At 38.9% G+C, this 19714-nt stretch overlaps 1 protein-coding gene across 1 annotated transcript; it reads left to right on the forward strand.

The window, feature by feature from the left end:
* Nucleotides 1–7663: 7663 nt before the first annotated feature.
* On the forward strand, nucleotides 7664–18925 carry pnoca (prepronociceptin a). The gene is made up of 3 exons (XM_053632349.1): nucleotides 7664–9269; nucleotides 14675–14827; nucleotides 16015–18925. Exons 2-3 carry the CDS (start codon nucleotides 14705–14707, stop codon nucleotides 16603–16605), a joined length of 714 nt encoding a protein of 237 aa, XP_053488324.1. The 5' UTR covers nucleotides 7664–9269; nucleotides 14675–14704; the 3' UTR covers nucleotides 16606–18925.
* Nucleotides 18926–19714: the final 789 nt, after the last annotated feature.

A 19714-nucleotide genomic window follows, 5' to 3' on the forward strand; every position in this document is an offset into this window, starting at 1 on the left:
TTCTTGTTCTTTCCTGTTCTTTCTTTCTTTCTCTCTCTGTTCTTTCTTTCATTTTTCTTAGTTTATTTGTTTGTTTCTTTCTTTCTTTCTTTCTTGTTCATTCCTACTTTTCTGTTCTTTCCTTCTTTCTTTCTTTCTTTCTCTCTTTCTTTCTCTCTCTGTTCTTTCTTTCATTTTTCTCTTAGTTTGTTTGTTTCTTTCTTGTTCTTTCCTTCTTTTCTGTTCTTTCTTTCTCTCTCTCTCTCTCTGTTCTTTCTTTCATTTTTCTCTTAGTTTGTTTATTTGTTTGTTTCTTTCTTTCTTTCTTTCTTTCTTGTTCATTCCTACTTTTCTGTTCTTTCCTTCTTTCTTTCTTTCTTTCTTTCTTTCTCTCTCTGTTCTTTCTTTCATTTTTCTTAGTTTGCTTGTTTCTTTCTTGTTCTTTCCTTTTCTTTCTTTCTCTCTCTGTTCTTTCTTTCATTTTTCTCTTAGTTTGTTTGTTTCTTTCTTGTTCTTTCCTGTTCTTTCTTTCTTTCTTTATCTGTTCTTTCTTTCATTTTTCTTAGTTTGTTTATTTGTTTCTTTCTTTCTTTCTTACTTTCTTTCTTGTTCATTCCTACTTTTCTGTTCTTTCCTTCTTTCTTTCTTTCTCTTTCTTTCTCTGTTCTTTCTTTCAGTTTTCTCTTAGTTTGTTTCTTTCTTTCTTTCTTGTTCTTTCCTTCTTTTCTGTTCTTTTTTCTTTCTTTCTTTCTTTCTTTCTTTCTTTCGCACTTTTTGTCTTGTCCCTCTGTGTGAAGTCTGAAAGGTTCTTTGTAGAACCCTGCAAACAGAGGGGGGGGGTGTTTTTTCTTTCAACTTCTTTAAAAAATCACACGTTTGCTTAACACTGACGGTGGAAAAGATCTGATACGATTGATCTCGGTTTCATATTTTTAGATCACAAAACCCTGCCATTTTAACAGGGGTGCGTAAACTTTTTATATCCCGCCGTATTTGCTCACTAAAACCCCCCCCCCAGAGCTTACCCTGCATTTCGGTGATGTCTGACCAACTGTGAAATTCCCTCTCTACTTCCTCCCTAACGCAGGGATAGAAGAAAATCCTCTCCTTTAAGGTCTTCGGTGTTATCTGGCCCAAAAGCCGAGTGCAATTTAGGTGTAATTTCGGGAAGAGGAATTGCTTGAAGCGCAGTGGAGCGAGGCAGCGAGGCAGCGTGGGAGAAGCGTCCCCTCCACGCCCGCACCGCGTGGCCTCCAAAGCTGATTAAATAATTAACTGGCAGGAGGACGAGCCTGAAACCACCGAGCGTCAGAAACCTCCAGTGAACACAATAACACCGATAAAGATGGCGTTAATTACGTTTCCAAAACTTTCACCCCGGTGCATGAATACTTTTTAATGCATGTGCGTCACTGTGCTTTGTGTTAAACGTCGTCTGGACACGTGGAGAAGCTGTGAGTTCAACCACCGTCGGTTATTCACACACGATTTAAAGCAAGCCGTATTTTCATATCATATCATATAATATACAACACGCCTAATCTTTCACTTCGAACAATTATCATGACTAAATCTGATATTAAAAGTATTATTTGTATAAAAGGTTTTGGGTTGAAGTGAAATGAGAGTTTGTAGGTTTTATACCGTCTTCATTTGTATTAAATTCCAAAGAAAGATCAAATCTGTCTGTTGGTTGTTTAAATTCATGCTTTTTCTTTTTTTTTGTCACGAGATCAGGTTTTTCAAGCAGTTTAACCACTCGGACGTCTCAGACGTCATTCATTTCCTTTTACACATAAACGAGTGTACAGATTAACGGTGCTTTTTTCTCTCTCAGGTACAAATCAATCATTCTCACCTCATTCATTACAAATTTCTTTCTTTCTTTCGTTTGTTTCTTTCATTCTTTCTTTTGAAGCGTTTATGTTCTTTCTTCTTTCTTTTCTCTTACTTTTCTTTCTTCATTTTTTTTTGTTCTTTCATTCTTTCTTTCTTTTCGGTTAATTGTTTTTTGTCTTTCTATCTGTCTGTCTTTTTTTATTTATTTATTTATTTATTTATTTATTTATTTGTTCGTTCTTTCTTTCTGATGACTATTTCAACTAAGAGTTCTTTTTTTCTTTCAAATGCTGCTTTGTGCATGCAGAGTATACGCTTCAAGAAATGCATTTCTTTCTTCCTTCCTTTTTGTTTGTTTATTTCTTTCATTCTTCCTTTCGACTATTCTACGTTCTTTTGTTTCTTTACAACTTTTCTGTCGACTTTTCAAGCAAAGACTTTCTTTCTTTCAACTTTTTTTTTATTCTTTCTTTTCTCTTACTTCTTTGTTCATTCTTTCCTTCTTTCTTTTCGGTTACTTGTTTTTTTCTTTCTATCTGTCTGTCTATTTTTCTTTCGTTTGTTCGCTTATTACTTTCATTCGTTTATGTTCTTCCTTTCGCTACAACTTTTCTGTCATGATTTTTTTCAGCAAAGAATTCTTTCTTTCTTTCTTTCATTCAACTCTTTTGTACTTCTTCCTTTCGTTCCTCTTACTTTTTTCTTCTTTCTTTCTTTCTTTCTTTCTTTTGGGTCCTTTCTTTCTGCTTACCTTTTTGTTCTTGCTGTCTTTCTTTATTTTTTCTTTTGCCTCATTTTTTCTTCTTTCTTTTCTCATACTTTTCGCTTCTTTTTTTTTCTTTCTTTTGACTCTTTTACATTCTTCCATTCCTCCGCAGCCTCTCCATGTGTAAACAGAGTAAACAGAGGCTTTCCCTTTTACAAAAGGTTTCATGTAGAACATTTAAACGTTAAAAGAACCCTTGAGGAAATCAATCTCTCATCAATAGTGAGGTGAAGTGGAGAAAAGAGAAAAGACTCTCTCTCTCTCTCTCTCTCTCTCTCTCTCTGTCTCTCTCTCTCTCTCTCTTGCACATTTATTTCACTGGCCAGAAGAGATGTTTCATTTATTTATTTATTTGTTTGTTTGTTTCAGCTGGTCTCGGGAAAAGGGCAAGTCTCTCAGAGGATTAATCTCTACAGACGGCATTCATTCAAGAGCCGCTCGAGTGTGTCACTCATCCCAATAAATACGGCAGAAAGGTTACTGTCCCTGCCTCCTCCTGCCTCCCTCAGACATTTTCCATCTATTTTTGTGAGTTCCTTTTCCACCAAGGGTCGCGGTGCATTCATTTTATGGACCTCCCATGACAGATCCCACGCCTTCGCTCTCTAATAAGTACAGAGTGACCGCACCGAAAGGTCCTACAGGCTGCATAAACATGACACGTACGTCTTCTCGTTACTCTCCAGGTTTACCAATCAAACCACGAGTCCATACTGCGTTCAATGAGCTTTAAATCGCACTCACTGCTGCTATGGGCGCGACGCCTGCGCTCTGAAACATTACATATGTTTATTCTGAAATATTCCTGATGTGTTTAGCGATTCTGGTGCAAATCTGATGGCTGGGGCTGTGTTTTCATTGTTCCAGTGAGAAGTTAGCGGTAGTGTGTCCCGCTGATCTTATTGCTAGCGTGGTCACAATGGCGTTTAATAGGAGAAAAAAAAAAACGATAAGGCTTTTTTAATAAGGTTCCTCGCTGTTTCTCACTCACCGTTTTCGTGCAACGTCATATTAACGAGAAATCCAACGTCCCAGAACGCAACGCGCCTATACGCCGCAGTCGAGACTCGGCTCGGCTAGTTAGAGATCCACGAGATGCGGTGATGGTGCTGAAACTTTCGGAAGCTGATCTGTTTGAGCAGAGTGCACGGATGAGGAGATGAGAGAGCTGGAGAGACGTTAAAGCGCCACCGCGTTTCAGTCTTTAGGTAGAGACGAAGTGAGGGTTTAATCCCACTGCATGCGCTATCCATCAGCATGGCATTGTGGGTAATCCAAAAAAGTAAAAACTCGGAATTTCATTATAAAATCATTCTTGGACAGCGTTAATGATCACGTTAATTGTAAAAATGGATATGCAAGTCGTTCCGAGTGGATTTGCTTAAAGATAACATCCGAAACTAATAACAGGCAAATATTTCCTACAATAATAACAACAACAACAACAACAACAACAATATGGCGCTGTTGCTTGGAGCTGGGAGAAGAAATAAATAAATGATGGGAAGAAGCAATAAAGGATTGTTTTTCTCGCCCCCCAATCAGTAAACTCATCGAGGAATTCATTCAGTTCGGGGTAAAGCGTCATTAGGCCGGGTGTAACTGATCATTAAAACAAACGCATCGATAAATGACAAAAGATTAAATAAATATTCCATTTATAAAAGAGGAAAGCATCCACTAATGAAGCACTAGGAGGTGATGAATATATATATATATATATACATGCAGATAGACAATGAACAGAATGATCCCAGAGCAAAACGGCTGATTGAATGCCTCTGAGCTGTGTATTAACTCAAAATAGAAAAGTAATAATTTTTTCTTGTGACCCAGGAGCCTTTGGTTTCAGAATAGTTCTGCTTTGCATGTGAATTTACTGTAGGACACATTCGTCTGTCTCTCTCTCTCTCTCTCTCTCACACACACACACACACACACACACACACACCTAGGCAATCATCAACTCACTGAAGCATACGTCACCGAGACACTATTCTAGGACGTCCTGAATTGCAGATCGGGACGTCAGAAGATGACAGCGCAGCGCACACGTTCACCCCGGACACACGATTTGGGAGACCTTCTAAAAATAGAGAGCATCTCATTATAACTCTTCCCAAACTGACGTAGACGTTAGACTGAGCTCGTTGATGGGTCCCAGAAGCCTTTCACACTGCTGCAGTGCAAAGGCTACGTCCAGTCACAAAGAAGTTTTGCGGACGTTAATGAGGAAGGTTTAGCTAATCAGCTACGGGGGACAGGGGACGGGGGGGGCGCGTTGATTACGTGAGGACTCTCCTAATTTAAAGAACAAAGTAAAGTAATGCAATTAACATCCTTTCAGCGATGAAACAATTCCTGAAATGGCCAGAAGGAATGATTTTTTTCAAATTTATTTACATTTCATTTTTGACGAAAGTTAAAACTACGAAAGTCAGAAAAACATTCAGTCGCAATTCTCTATTTTTAACCAGTTGATACGCGGGTGATTATGAAACTGACGCGTGCACCGGAGGAAGATGCATCTTCTTTAACACAAAAAAAAGCATCTACTATTTATATTTTAAAAGATTAAACGTATTGCCACATTATCATCCTCAACGAAGATGCGATCATGTGATCAGTCGCTCCTGTGGATAAAACACTGTCAATATCTCATTGTCTGTTGATGAAAACCTATCCATGATGCACTTTTAAAACATCAGTGTAACAAAAAGGTACGTTCGTATAGGTGTGTATTTGTTGTGATGATGCTTGTTGTTTATTAAACACGAAACATGTACGCTTTTCTCAATTTCGGAGTTTACATGGAAATGTTATCATCTTGCCACATGAGCCATGAATAAGTCTGATTATTTGATTACAGGAAATTAAGATCCACGCAATTTCTCATTAATGTCGAATCATTTTCGTACTAATCCCCTGGTTGGTCAGGATTCGGAAACCGAGAAATCCAACACCGTATTCAACATGCCTCCTGCTACATGAGCGATACGCAATTAAGCCGGTGTCAGGTTGAAGCCGTCCTGCCATAACAACATTCATACACGCCACATTAAAGGCTTCGATGCCTGAAAGGTTTTTCATCACAGGAAGGCGAAGTGTGCGCTGACTGAACTGATTACAGTGTTTAGACAGTGCAGCAGTGGTGTTGAAAAAAAAAAAGGGGTGCAGAGTTATCGCACAAATAAGCATCACTTATAGCACTTCGTCCGCAGCCTTGTGTCAACTCGGAGCAGAAATCTCTAATGGAGTCTGAAAGCGTTGTGCTCACACACACACACACACGCGGTACATGCAGAAGGACACGTTTCCTACAAGTTAAATGTAGGCATTAAGGTCAGCTGAGTCGACTTCAGAGAACTGGGTTTAATCTCATTAATAATGAGGACTAAATAAATCGATATCAGGTGGAACATATTATTATTATTATTATTATTATTATTATTATTATTGACCCTGAGTGTTAGCACAGCATATGATTTACCTTTGATATACGTTCAAGGCCAGACTGGTTCGAGCTTGCTTGAAGGCTCTTTACAACCGAGTCGAGCAGAAAAGCATCTCAGAATGCCAAACCTTGAGGTGGCGGCACTACACATTCGATGTAATGAAAACCCTTACGGACAATTTTTATCTCCTTTAATATTTCTGTAAAACCTTTTATGCGTACATGACTGGGGAATATGTTGTCACAACCATTTTGGGGGAGGGGGGAAAGAATATAGGATTAAAAACACTAGATAAGATGAGCTAACTGCTTATGTATTAGCCAGCTACTTAACATGAGCTAGCGTGACGATTTCTGTGAGGACGTAACATCCATAATCGTTACTGTTTTTGATCTAATATGAGCTAAGTGCTTCATTAGCCAGCTAGCTAACATGATCTAAGCTGACAGGATTTCTGTGAGGATGTAACTTTCCAACTAGTGAATGTTTATGGTCTTTATGTTTGCCAATATTCTTATCTAATGAGCTAGTCAGCATTAGCCAGCTAAGCTGAGCTCACCTGACAGGATTTCTGTGAGGAATTGTTTATGCGTTACTGTTCAGTGCTAACATTAAGCAGCTAGACTGGATGAGGTACATTAACTGGGGTAAGTGCTTTCATTACCTAGCGAGCTAGCTTCATGTATTATATATTGATATATTTAAATAGCATTATAGTGCATCAGTTCTACTGCACATGTTTATACTGTGCTAAGTTAACAGGATATTTCAGAACACTTCATTTTAGAAGCGTATCAGCCTAGGAGTTAGAAACCGTATCAGCGTTTGATGATTGATTATGGGACCTTGTATGCTAAAGATAGAGGATTTGCGGACGCTGCTCGGAGGTCCCTTTGCGGCCGTGACGGAGTAAGGACTGTCGCTGAGGTGATGGGCGGAGAGGACAGGAGCTAATGGGGGTCAGACACATTTCTGCTGGCATGTAGGACTGAAACATCGCCGTTATGGTTTGAAAAAACGGCCTTGAAGTAGCTCTTAGTTTATAGCTTCTCTCTCAAGGACAGCTAGTTAAGCTAATTCAGCAGTTTCCAGATTCTGAGTGAGCGTAGTTTAGTGAGTGCACTCAAAAAGACAACTTTTCTGGGATATCCTGTTCATTTAGCACATTATAAACCTATAGAGTAGAATTACTGCACTGTAATGAGATTTAAATATATCAATATATCGTATAATATATGAAGCTAGCTAGCTAGATAAAGTAAGCACATCTTATAGTATGTACCTCTAACATCTTTCTTTCTATTTGGACAGAAAATGCGCTTACACACGCACACACACACACACCATAGTCAGTAGTGCTATGAATGTATTGCTGCTCCAGTGTGTGTGTGTGTGTGTGTGTAATCCATATAGGATATGTTCTCTGGGTTGTGTGTTGCAGCATTCTCTCTGTGCTGTTGTCATCGTGATATGGTGCAACACTGTTACACACTGATTAGTTATCAGGAACCAGGAAACAAAAAAGACTTTTTTGGGAACAGGTTTAAACGGAAGATCTTATATCATTTGTTAAAAAAGAAAAAGAAATTCCCACCAAGCTTCCGTCAGTAGGTGGTGAAACTGCAGGAGTGTGTGGGAGGGAAGAGACATCCTCGTTCCTTCTCTCTCAGCTTCTCTTTCACAACTCGCTTTGTTTTGGAAAATGCATTTCATACAGAGAGAGAGAGGGTAAAAACGGAAGCTCAAATACTAAACAGCTCAGATACCATCTGCCCGTTTCTGACCCACACACACACACACACACACACACACACAGAGAGAGAGAGAGAGAGAGAGAGAGCATTGAAATGACACAGTGAGTGTAGAATTCAGAAAACAATCACAAGCTCTGGTGGGAAATAAATGCAAAAGTTTGTACACCCCCAGGACACACAACAAAATATAGACAAATATTGTGTTCAAAGTTTGTATCTCAGTTTCTGAATGCAATACAGCCTTTTTTCATTCATTCTTTCTTTCTTCCTTTGTCTTTTCTATATAATTATCTTTATATTTCTCTTTTCAGTCTCTCTTATGTGTTCTCTTTTTACTTTTTTTTTTACTCGTTTTACTCTTTCTTTCCCTCTTTCTTTCTCTCTTTCTTTCTTATCTATATTATCTATATGTTTCTCTTTTCAGTCTTTCTTCTCTTCAGTTTTCTCTTTTTACTTTTGTACTCTTTTTCTTTCTTTCTTTCTTTCTTTCTCTGTACACATTTCTTCTTTCTTTATTTCTTTCTTTTCTATAGTATCTATATTTCTGTTTTCAGTCTTTCTTCTGACTTCTCTTTTTACTTATTTTTACTCTTTCCTCTTTCTTTCTTTCTTTCTCTGTACACATTCCTTCTTTCTTTCTTTTCTATATTATCTATATATTTCTCTTTTCAGCCTTTCTTCTCTTCTGTTTTCTCTTTTTACTTAGTTTGAGTCTTTTTTCCTTTCTTTCTTTCTTTCTTTCTTTCTCTGTACACATTCCCTCTTTCTTTCTTTCTTTCTTTTCTATATTATTTATACATATTTCTCTTCTCTTCCGCTTTCCTTTTTTTTTTTACGTTCCTCTCCATTCTGTCGTCTCCTCCCCGTCTTTAATTCCTTTCTTTCTATCCTTCTTTTACTATCTTTATTTCTCTTCACACATTCCTTCTCTATTCTTTCGTTATTTCTTTCCTCATCACATCTGGTAACAGTCACTCTCTCAAGAGGTCTCGTGCTGAAAACCATCGATCAGCGCTCCTGCAACGCTGCTGCAACGTTTCTCCTCCTTCTTGACCCGGGGAAGTCGTGTGAGTGACGTTCCCAGAACGTTGTGGCTCAAACTATTTTTAAATCGAATGCCTGCATTGTTTTTACAGCCCCCTGATTTGTGCCTGTGACACATGGCGTAGGAGGACATCCTCCCTGATACAATCGAGGACGTTGTTTACTCGTTCACTTCACGACGTTAGAGGCTGTACTGCTGTTGTTGTTTTTTCCTCCAGGAGTAAGTTGTTAAGATAAGAAGGAGACAAGAAGGATGGATGGATGGATGGAGGGAGGAAGGGAGGGTTCAGGGGTTGGTGCACAGAGAGGGGCGTGTCGCTATAAAGACAGCCGAGCAACAGTGTCCTCTCACATCCTAACAGGAGCAGAGAACAGGACACTACAGACGCTTTTTCATTTCTCAGGACAGGTACACGTCTGCCCTCAGCACAGGTACGTCCAGCACCTCCTTTACCCCTGGTTTTATTTTTAAAGGCTATTCATTATTACATATTTCACCAGATATAAATATAAAAAGGATTACCATTTCACTTGTAATATTTATATGCAATGTTTTAATACTAACTAACAGTTTGATTAAGCATCACTTACTCCATTAGAATAAGATTCAATGGAACATTTTTAATACCTGGTCCTGTGTAGGGTTTCAGCAAACATGTCTCATTTCTTTTCTATTCATCCATATAACAGCCACAATCCCCTTATTATTATTATTCTTCTTATTATTATTATTTGATCGACTGATTCGTACTGAGATCAACGCAAGTACTCCGAGCGCGCGATCGTTATCGTCATTAAAAACCCCAGGGCACTTCAGCTTAAAGGCTTATCTTCGCTGAAGTGTTGAATTAAGGCTTTGATCGTTAAAGGAAAGGAACTAGTCACGTGATGTTTTTAAGGGACTACGCACACGTGTGACTTAATCATTCACTCCTTCCTATACGGTTTTCTGTCAGTCGTTGCAGACGAAGGATCACAAACCTGGGACGTAACGAATGAACCTTAAACAGCTGCTAGAAACGTTAGTTCAATTTCAAACTAAACTGCTCTCTTTTGTTTTTAATTACGTTTTATTTTATTTCACTTTCTTTTAATACATTTTAAACAAAGGGCAACAGTTTTTAGGACCTACAGTAGCAATGTTTTCTATAACACATTGTTCACTCTCTGGAATTTCACTTGAGGGTTAATAAGATGGTCTTGGCACTGGTGATAAAAATAAATAAATAAATAAAAAAGCACAGATTTAGCAATGATCTTCACCAACCTCGGGCAGATTCATGTTCATTCCATCCAGAAAGCCGAACCCAGCTATGGAGAGATGTGAAGATTATCCGTGGAAAGGCTTGTAGATATCAAATACTGGCACATCACATTGTACTGACTGTCGTTTGTACTTCATTCCTTAACTCCTTGGTGCTGTAAGGTGCACTCCTGAATATGTGTGTGTGTGTGTGTGTGTGTGCATAGTAACCATAAAATACAACTCAAATGTGATTAAACAATATTCCCATGCTTTAACGTTAATAAATATGTGAAATAAATGAGGTCTGAACTGCCTAAACGTTAGTAAGATAAAAATCTAGCTAAATGTGCATTAAACCTTATGCGTATTAATTGATGCTTGCTGTGTTTGAAAAAGTTAGAAGCCACCTGAAAATATATACTAAGAATATATTAATTCAGCGTAATTAGTTCATAATTAAATGCTAACAATCTGAAATTTGTCCTTTTCAGGGTTTTTTCTGTTCTTTTTTTGTCCTTAAGGGTGTACAAACTTTTGCACCGAGACACTTTACTTGTTGCAGTTTGCATTTCATGATATAACAGTGATTCATGTTCGTTCATTGTCCGTAACTGATTTGCATTTGTATTACTGCAGTTGAGTGCAAAAGTTTGTACACCCCAGGACAAAGGGGATATCAAGTGACTCCTCTGAGCCGCGCTTGAATCCTCTCCGCTTAACATTTGTTCCTCTTCCGTTTTGGATTGTTGTTCTGTTGCGTCCACATTTTACATCTTGGAATGATTAATTATATAGAGAGATTTTTAGGTGAATTGTACAACAGTCCAGATTTTCTCTTTGGGATCGATGAAGTTGATCTATCTGTCTAAGCAGAAATATATTTCCCTATTTCATTCAAAATTCATAGGGGACGCAAACTTTTCTTGTTTCTTTCTTTCTTTGTAGCAAATCTCCCTCTCTCTCTCTGTCTCTCACTTTCCTTCCGTCTCTCTTTCAATCTCTCTCTCTATTCCTTTCTTTTCAATTCTCCCATTCATCCATGTATCTAAGTTTAAAAAAATGCATTTTTTTCATTGAAAATCCATGTGGAGTGCACCAAAGCCCACCAAAGCAGATTCCTTCACTCGGAACGTAAACAGCGTTATAAATAATGAAATCAGACTCCGTTTCAGATCGTCTCCAGCTTTCTGCATCACCGTGCGCTGAAGTTTTATCTTCCACCTTATTACAGTTCGGTAAAGCTTCTCAGTATAAAAGGTTAGAACCGTATAGAGTTCTACTGAGACTGTTTCGCGTGTCATGCTAGCGTGTGTATTGACGTGTGCTACATGTGACCTTGGACCACACAATGAGGTGATGACGATGACGATGATGATGATGATGATGATGATGAATCCAGCCAGTAAATCAGACCTCCTAATAATGGACTTTTCTCACCGGCTCCCAGAACGATCCACTTGGTACGTGTCTCTCAGAACCTGCAAACCTCATTACGCTTCAGAATGACCTACAATGATTTTGGTCGCTTCATCGATCGCATGCTTTCAGCATGTTTACACCGGCTCTAACGCTGATCTTAAATCAAGCGGTAAAAGAACAGAGTCTATCGATGGACACAAACCTCCACTGATTACTTCTTCACTTTTCTTATAATCGTTTGTGCAGTTGGGCTCGAGCTGGACAGACGGAAGTGTCGCATCGAGGATCAAGGACTTTTAACTATTAAAAATAACCTATGTACATTTATTACATCATTAAAAATTGCTAACATGGACAGAAACTTAGATATTTAGCATCTGTGGGAAATGTTAGCATCTTAGCATCTAAGTTCTTAAAATATACCCAAATACATAAATAAGCAAATCGGGGGGAGAAAAAAAATAAACCATAAACCCATGTTCTCCTGTTATCTTACACAGCTAACCGGCTAGCTTGTAAACTAGCTCATATTTACCACTTGTAACTTGATTTACATCACGATTTTCTCAGTGTATAACGTTGGCATTACAACCACCATTTTGTTCAATCGCTAATATTAGCTAAGTTACCTAACTAGCTAGCTTAGCACTCAGCTTGTGTGGCTAGAAGTTTCCGTAAAAGTACCATACTGTCATTCTCTAATGTAACAGATTTATAACTAATCAGTCTTATTATTTTTTGTTAAATCCTGAGAAAATCTTTGTTCCAAATGGAAAACATTGTGAATTGACTAGCTAAGCTAGCTAAGCACTGACAAATTTGTCCTAAACATCAATCTGAATGATTAGAATTAGCATCGTGAGCAAGCGTCGTTAAAATTGTTAGGTTTTTTTTTTTGTGCGAGTGTGTGGGTGTGATAACATTTATGGTTGCTTATGCCAAGACACAGAATTTGCACAGAGGTTGCAGAATCAAATATGGCGGGTTTCTCTAAAGGTTCGCTGTCCTTATCGTTCGCTTGATGAACGTGATCACGTGACTTTTGGAATAATTCAACGGATAACCGTTGAGGACGGCCACAATGTCGGGGCATTGATGATTTCATAAACTACGCACGTTTATATTCACTCTCGTTTGTGGCATCACTTCTACAGGTGTGCGACTCGCCGCGTTTAGGATTCCCGACTCAAACCACAACGTCGGTAATAATTACTGCTGTGAAACTATTTTCAACGTCCCCATTTGCGTGTGTTTGAGAATCCCCTGGCATTTATCACTGATTATCAAGTGAACCGGTGAAATGAGCCATGATTTACAGCAGCATTCACCTCACGATCTTAATTAAGCTCTCACCCAGCTCTATTTCGCAGTCTCCAAAAACCTCTAAAATGAGAGAAACGCTTAAAAACGACATCACTTTTTCATTTTTAATTCTTTTTTTTTTTTTTTTTTTTTCGGAGCCCAGTTGTCAGTGCGTAATAGTCTATAAGTATGCTGTTTTTTAATCAATAAAAATTGTAATCCTTGGCAGATTGCTGCTGTGGAACGACTCGGGGCGTGAGAAATATATAGACGATATAGAAAAGAAAGAAGGAAATAACGAAAGAGGGAATGTATACAGAGAAAGAAAGAAAAAGGAAAGCGTGAAAATGAGTCAAAAGAGAAAACAGAAGAAAGACTGAAAACAGAAATATAGATCATATAGAAAAGAAGGAAAGAAAGAAAAAGGAAAACGAGTGAAAGTAAGTAAAACAACTCACGGCGTGCTCTTACAGGTAAATAATCAACTCCACTTCATCACACCGCTCCGTTGTTGATTATTTTACTATAACAGTGTTTACGCTCCTATTTTAAAGCTCCAGAGCAGAATGTTTTCTTCATGGTGTTCCAGTGTTTCTACTCGTTTATTCCGAATGGAAGGAATGATGAAATGCGGGATGGATAAACAATTTTTGAGAACAAGTCTGGACACCTGTCCGGTCTATTTACACTTTGCTCCGAGATGATATTTTATCTCTAAAGACTTAGAGGCAGTGCATCTACACCAGTGTGAACAGGTAGATAATCATATAATCAATGACTCATCTCTGCTGAACAGCCCCCGCCCCCGCCCCCCCCCAAACAATAGAAACCAACACAGAAATTCTAATGGTTTCCACTACAATTACCATTACAATCCATCAACTAACCATTAAAACCATTATTGATCCTTAATTGCATCTATTAGATGTAACCAAAGTGCCACTAATAGAAGGCAACAAATTACCAGTAGCGAGACCCATTACAGTTTCCATTAAAACCATTACAAATTCTATGAGGGTTTCTATTGGGGTTTTTTTTTTCCCAGCAGTGGTATGAGACCTGTAGCTCTCAGTGCGTGATGTATATTGATGTTTCAATATAATCTTTTTTCACATTTATAGATATCGTGTCCATCATTTATTTTATCCACCCTGTAATTTCTCACCCTGATTTCTCTTTGGGATCTGCGCTGGCTGGTGAACATCTCCCGGGCCGTAACGATTCACACGTCGACGCTACATCGTGGTTTGTTTTTTTTTTAAACTGGAATTTTCAGCGCTGCCTCGGCGTCAGGCCGACCTCAAAGTCCTCGCGAAGGGTCTGTTTGTCGAAGCAAATGGAAAACCTGTCAACACGTCGATCTATTATCAGTCCTATTTCTTCTTCTTTTATCTTTTAGATGTTCTTTGCGTTTGTCTTTTCTCTTGGTAGTGACTTTGCACCGTGCTACGGCTGTCAATCCGAGCCCCTTCTCCCCTTCCTTCTCTTTTCCATTCGCGTCTCATTAGACCGCCAGCGAAATTCAAGCTTCAATTAGAGACGATGATGAGTTTTGCTAATGAAGTACTCGCCAGATGCGGAGTTTGTCACACGCACAAGCGTATCTTTCTCGTCGTAACGTAAGGTCGATGGTTCTAATCTGCTCAGACATTCACTGGTTTTTTTTTCCCCCCACTGAAATTTGTTCCACAATGGAGCCAATTAAGCACCGAAGATGTCAAATGCTGCTCTAATCATTCGCTGGTGTGCTGTTTTCTTTTGGCTTTCTTCTTCATTCAGTCATATTAATTAGAATGATGGAAGAAATCATCGTCTTTGCCCTTTCTCTCTCTCTCTCTCTCTCTCTCTCTCTCTCTCTCTCGCTGTGCAGAATTTCAGCCATCACTACAATCAGTGTATAATGAAGACGCCATTATGGACTCTCCTGCTGATGGGACTGTTTGTCCTCGGACGCAGCGACTGTCAGACAGACTGTCTCACCTGCAGCCAAATCCTTCCCAAAGACCACGGCTTTGACACACTGGTGAGAACCATACACTTCATGTCTATTAAAGGTGCCGTGTGTAATGTTTAAAAGTGTTTCCAGACCTGTGATGATCATTTCATTTTAACGGTAAAACTGTGATTTTCAAGATCGCTGTGTCATAGAAGTTTCTCGTGTGCCTCTGTTTTTACAGCCCAGAAATAAGCCCCGCCCCCCCAGACAAAACATCTCAGTCTTGTTCCTTTTCTGGAACTACAGCTGGCTCCTTTGATACGTCGCTATCATTTTACACTGTGCACCCTTGCGAGAATATGACTTGGATTTCTAGGCAGTTCAGTGCAAATGTTTTCCGAAGGAAACTTTCATTTTGCACTTTACATCTACCAAAACACGTCTATCCACGTCTGTCTCATTCAGGATAGGATGTTCGCATTATGTAGTTAATTTACAAGAAGGCGTCATTTGTATTTCAAGTGGAAATACAAATCCACGTTTACATGGCATTCAGAAATATCTTCTTTTTTTTTTAAAATACAAAGGTAAGGGTGCACAAACTTTTGCACTCAGCTCAACCGATAGTACACGCGTTAGACGTTAACCACGATGTAGATATTTAATTAGACTGCATATCGTATTCCTTATTTCGGATGCGTTTTCCTTCCGGATCTCTCCATCTCCATGTTTCCCGATGTTGATCGGAAGCGTTCGAGGGGTTGGAAGCACTAATTTGTTTTTTTGAGTCTAAAGCAGCTGTGGTGATTTAATTAACTCTGCACATAATTAAATGGAAAACACAACAACATCATCTGGCGCGGCTGGTGGCGGAAACTGATGGAGTCTAGCTGTCCCGGTTTGGTGTTTGGGGGAACCTCCTCGGGCCGTTCTTTATAACTTTGCGGCTTGAATGAACAGAATCGTGGCATTTCCTTTTTTCTTTTTTCTCTTCACGACTCCTTTTAATTTATGTCAGCTAATTAATTCCTCTGGAACGAGAAACGAGAATGGGGTTTTCCCAATTTGTCCACTTTCTTAACGCACCATTTGATGCGTCGTGACTTAACGCTTAACTCCTTCACATTTCCATCTTTATTAGCTTCATACAGGGAGGAACTGGCACGCTGGCCTTTTTATACAAGGCGTTTTTTGTGCTAAAATGTGGAACCAGGGTTAAACAAAAACAAAGATAAATCTTGCCTCACGTTTTGCTCGTCCTTGTACGATCTCAGGTCTGTACGGTGGAATGTCACGGCGCGGTTTATCCGGGCCTCACGTGGGAGAGGTGTCAGACCGCCTTGGAGGAAGAACCCCTGGCGTCCCTGTCCGTAGGAAACCCGATGCCGAAAAGAGCCGAGGAGGAAGTGGAAACCGTCCTGCCGATGGGTCAATCTGACGGAGCTCTGACCTATTCTGGAACCCTGCAAAGGTTCGACCACGTGGCAAGAGCTCTGGGTTTGGACGAACTCAACCAAGAGAACCAAATCTCCCAGTTTAGCACGGCCGTCCAGCCTCAGTATGAGCAGGAAGAACACGACGCTGCGGACTGGGAGATAAAAAGCGACCAAGAAGGCGAACCAGTGAACCTCACCAAACGTTTCGGAGGGTTCCTGAAAAGCAAGTACGGCTACAGGAAGTTCATGGACCCCGGCCGGTCTATGCAGAAGAGATACGGCGGATTCATAGGCGTCCGCAAGTCGTCCCGCAAGTGGAACAATCAGAAACGCTTCAGCGAGTTCCTAAAGCAGTACTTGGGCATGACCACTCGCGCTAGCAAGTTCAACAGCGTGTCCACTGACATCATCCGGCAGAACAAGGTGTGAGCGTCGCCGTGAGCGCTACGCTACATTTCCACACTACACTTCCCCAGCAAAGCCTTCATCTGTTAATACACTTCTTAATTCACCTTCATCAAAAAAAAAAAAAAAAAAAAATGACCTCTACGAAATGGTAGCAAATGTAAGAGTCCTTGTTTAGCCAAGAACGTTTTATCAGGAAATGTTATTTCATCAGTTATCAGAAACGTAACTGTCGGATGATACTGGTACCATGCTTCAGTGCAAATAAAAAATGCCATTAATAGTGGGATCTGACATTAACCTTAATAAAGACTTTAATCCCATGAAAGAAAGCAAAAGTAACGTTGGGGGTGTCTTATCTTGGAATTTGCTTTGCTAACTATATCTATATACGGTATCTAGTGCCCTAGATATCCTACGTTCACACTAGCAAGTCTCTTACATTGCATGTAATTTGTCTCTTGTGGGCGTGGCCTGTCCGGTAATTGTTTTTTTTGTTGTTGTTGTTGTTTTTTTTTAGCTCAGATGAGAAACGCTATTCGCTATAGACCGTTTCTAAAGTGAACTAGATAAACGCAAAATAAATAAACGCACTAATCGGTGTGAAAATCGAATCTCTTAGGCTACGTGCTAGCTTCTTTGTCAGATTAGCAAAGCAAGCTAACTGTACTAGCTACGTACACTCGACGGAGGCGCAGACGATCTCGGCTCCTTCCTTCCCTGCTTTATTTTTCTTTGTAATAGATTTTTCTTCGTAACGCGTGATGATCACGAGAGTTCACGTATATTTAAGGATAAGATGAAAGCGCGTAATTTGTGCGAAAGGGGGAACAAATTACAGGCAGGAAGTAAAGTTGTGAGCGCGGAACTGAAGGAACGTCGGATCGCGCACGTCCGAGGAATCGTTCGAGCCGATCGTCGTAGCTCATTTTGAAGCGAACTGGGAAGATTTCAAGGCAAATGGCGGCTGAAACGGCGGCTCGGTGTGGTGGACGTAGCTAGGAAATAATTCCCCTTCAGGTTTATCGCTCGCTCGTGTGACTATTCGGCGTACTCTCGAAATCCCACGATGCACTGCAATAGGTTAGTGTGCAAAGATACCCAAGGAGATTGCAGGACACCAATAATGCATGCTGTAGTTTGTCGGGAATAGGACGTGCTTCGGATACAAGGTGTACTCACTAAAGCTGGGATCCCTGTACAATCACGACTGTTTTTTTTTAAATATTCATGAATGATTTAAAATATCATAATTAATAATAATAATATACATCGTCTAGCACTTCCTATGAAGGTCATATTTCATACGGTATTTATAGCACATTCATACTGTACATCATTATACACATCGTCATAATATAAGGACTGATGAAAATACATTATGCTTTATAGCCGTCCTCGTTACGCATTATGAATCGTCGGCATAATGTCAGTAGTAGTTTATAACACATTATAATCCCTTTAAATGAATTATACCAAAGAGTTCTTTTTTTTAAAAAAAAAATCGAAATTAATGCTGAAAATTGATATAGAGCTGCAGCGTAGAAATTGATGTAATAAACATTTTTGTTTCCATTATATCTCACAGATATATACACGTTATAGCTTATTATACTTAGGCTATAACATCACATGGCGGTCAGTGTATAATCAATCAAATCATCTCTGACTAAACATTCGCTAAACAAACTAAAGCTGAATTTCTTTAGCACACATGGTGATATAATGTGTTATAATCACTCCTTATGATGCATTTTTAATACATTATAAACACTGCTATTATAAACGTATGCCTTTCCATATAAAACAGTGTGTATAACGCCCTGTGATGCGTGTCATGAAGTGTAACGTGTTACGAATGTATTCATAGGTCAGTCATACTGTATACGCGTACGTATGGCCTTCGTGGAAAGCGTTAGCCGTCGTTCGGCGTTTCGTTTTTGCTGAATGATGGAATAACAGAAGTTCTTGGTGGGACTGTAGTTTGTTAAGACGTCTAGGAGAAGCAAAATTCTAGAAATTTCCGCGAGGAGAGTAGGATCTTTATACGCCGATACACTCTTAGAACAGAAACGGTTCTTCGACGGTTCCTAGATGAGTTCTACGTGGAGGAGGGACAAGCTGGAGAACCCTTAAGCGTTCTAGATACGAACCACACTGACACCTAGAGGTCATTTAGGCACGGCGATCCGTCCTCCCTGCCAATCACGAACACCGCCGTGTAATCGGATTCTTCAGTTTCACTGATGATACAGCGCCGAAAGTCCTCCGCATCTGGTTTTTATTTCCTTACATCGGGAAATCATCAAACACTTGTAATTATATATAATTTAAAAAAAAAGAAGGGAATTAAGAAAAGCAAAATGTATTTATGTAAACAATTATTTGATTTTTATTTATTTATTTATTTACTTACTGCTATTACTATTATTATAATATAACCCATTATATTGCTCATCATATTAATTGTACATAGAGAAAAAAAAAAAAAAAAAAAAAAAAACAATTTATCTCAATAAAATAGTTTACTATTTCTTTTGTGGCTTGTCATGAAGCAAATGATTGTGTGTCTCGTTGTCTGCTTGTTTGAGCGAATCCAAAGTGCTTTTCGACGTGTGTTCATCATACAAACTATTTAAATGAATGAATCATTTCAGTTTTTTTATTTTAAAGAATTTATATAATATACAAATATAATATACCGAAATATACAAACAGTCAGCTTTAAGCTTTAAACCGTGCACATGGTGAGCTGTTTATACTGCAAATCTTTTCTATTCGATAAGATTTAAGATTTCTAATCATAATTTTGAGGTTAAAAAAATTTTAAAAAATAAAAAAAAAATTTAAAAAATAACCTGTTACTGTTATTGAGAAGGAAACCTGTCGCTAGGGCCGGGACGATATATCGATATCGCGATAAATGATTACACGATATACTTTTCTGAGATATCGTTGGTACAGTGATCAGTACAGTTTTTTATTTTTTTAAAAATATTTTTAATAATTATAAACGATATGGTACTGAACGGATGCTGTTGATTTAGCGTTTTTTTTTTTTTAAATAAAAAAAAAACCCGTAGTCTTTATAGGCATTAAAGAAAAGTATCGTCAAAGTCAGTTTAACAGGATT

This window comes from Ictalurus furcatus, chromosome 9, assembly GCF_023375685.1.
Source record: "Ictalurus furcatus strain D&B chromosome 9, Billie_1.0, whole genome shotgun sequence".
Taxonomy (NCBI): Eukaryota; Metazoa; Chordata; class Actinopteri; order Siluriformes; family Ictaluridae; genus Ictalurus; species Ictalurus furcatus.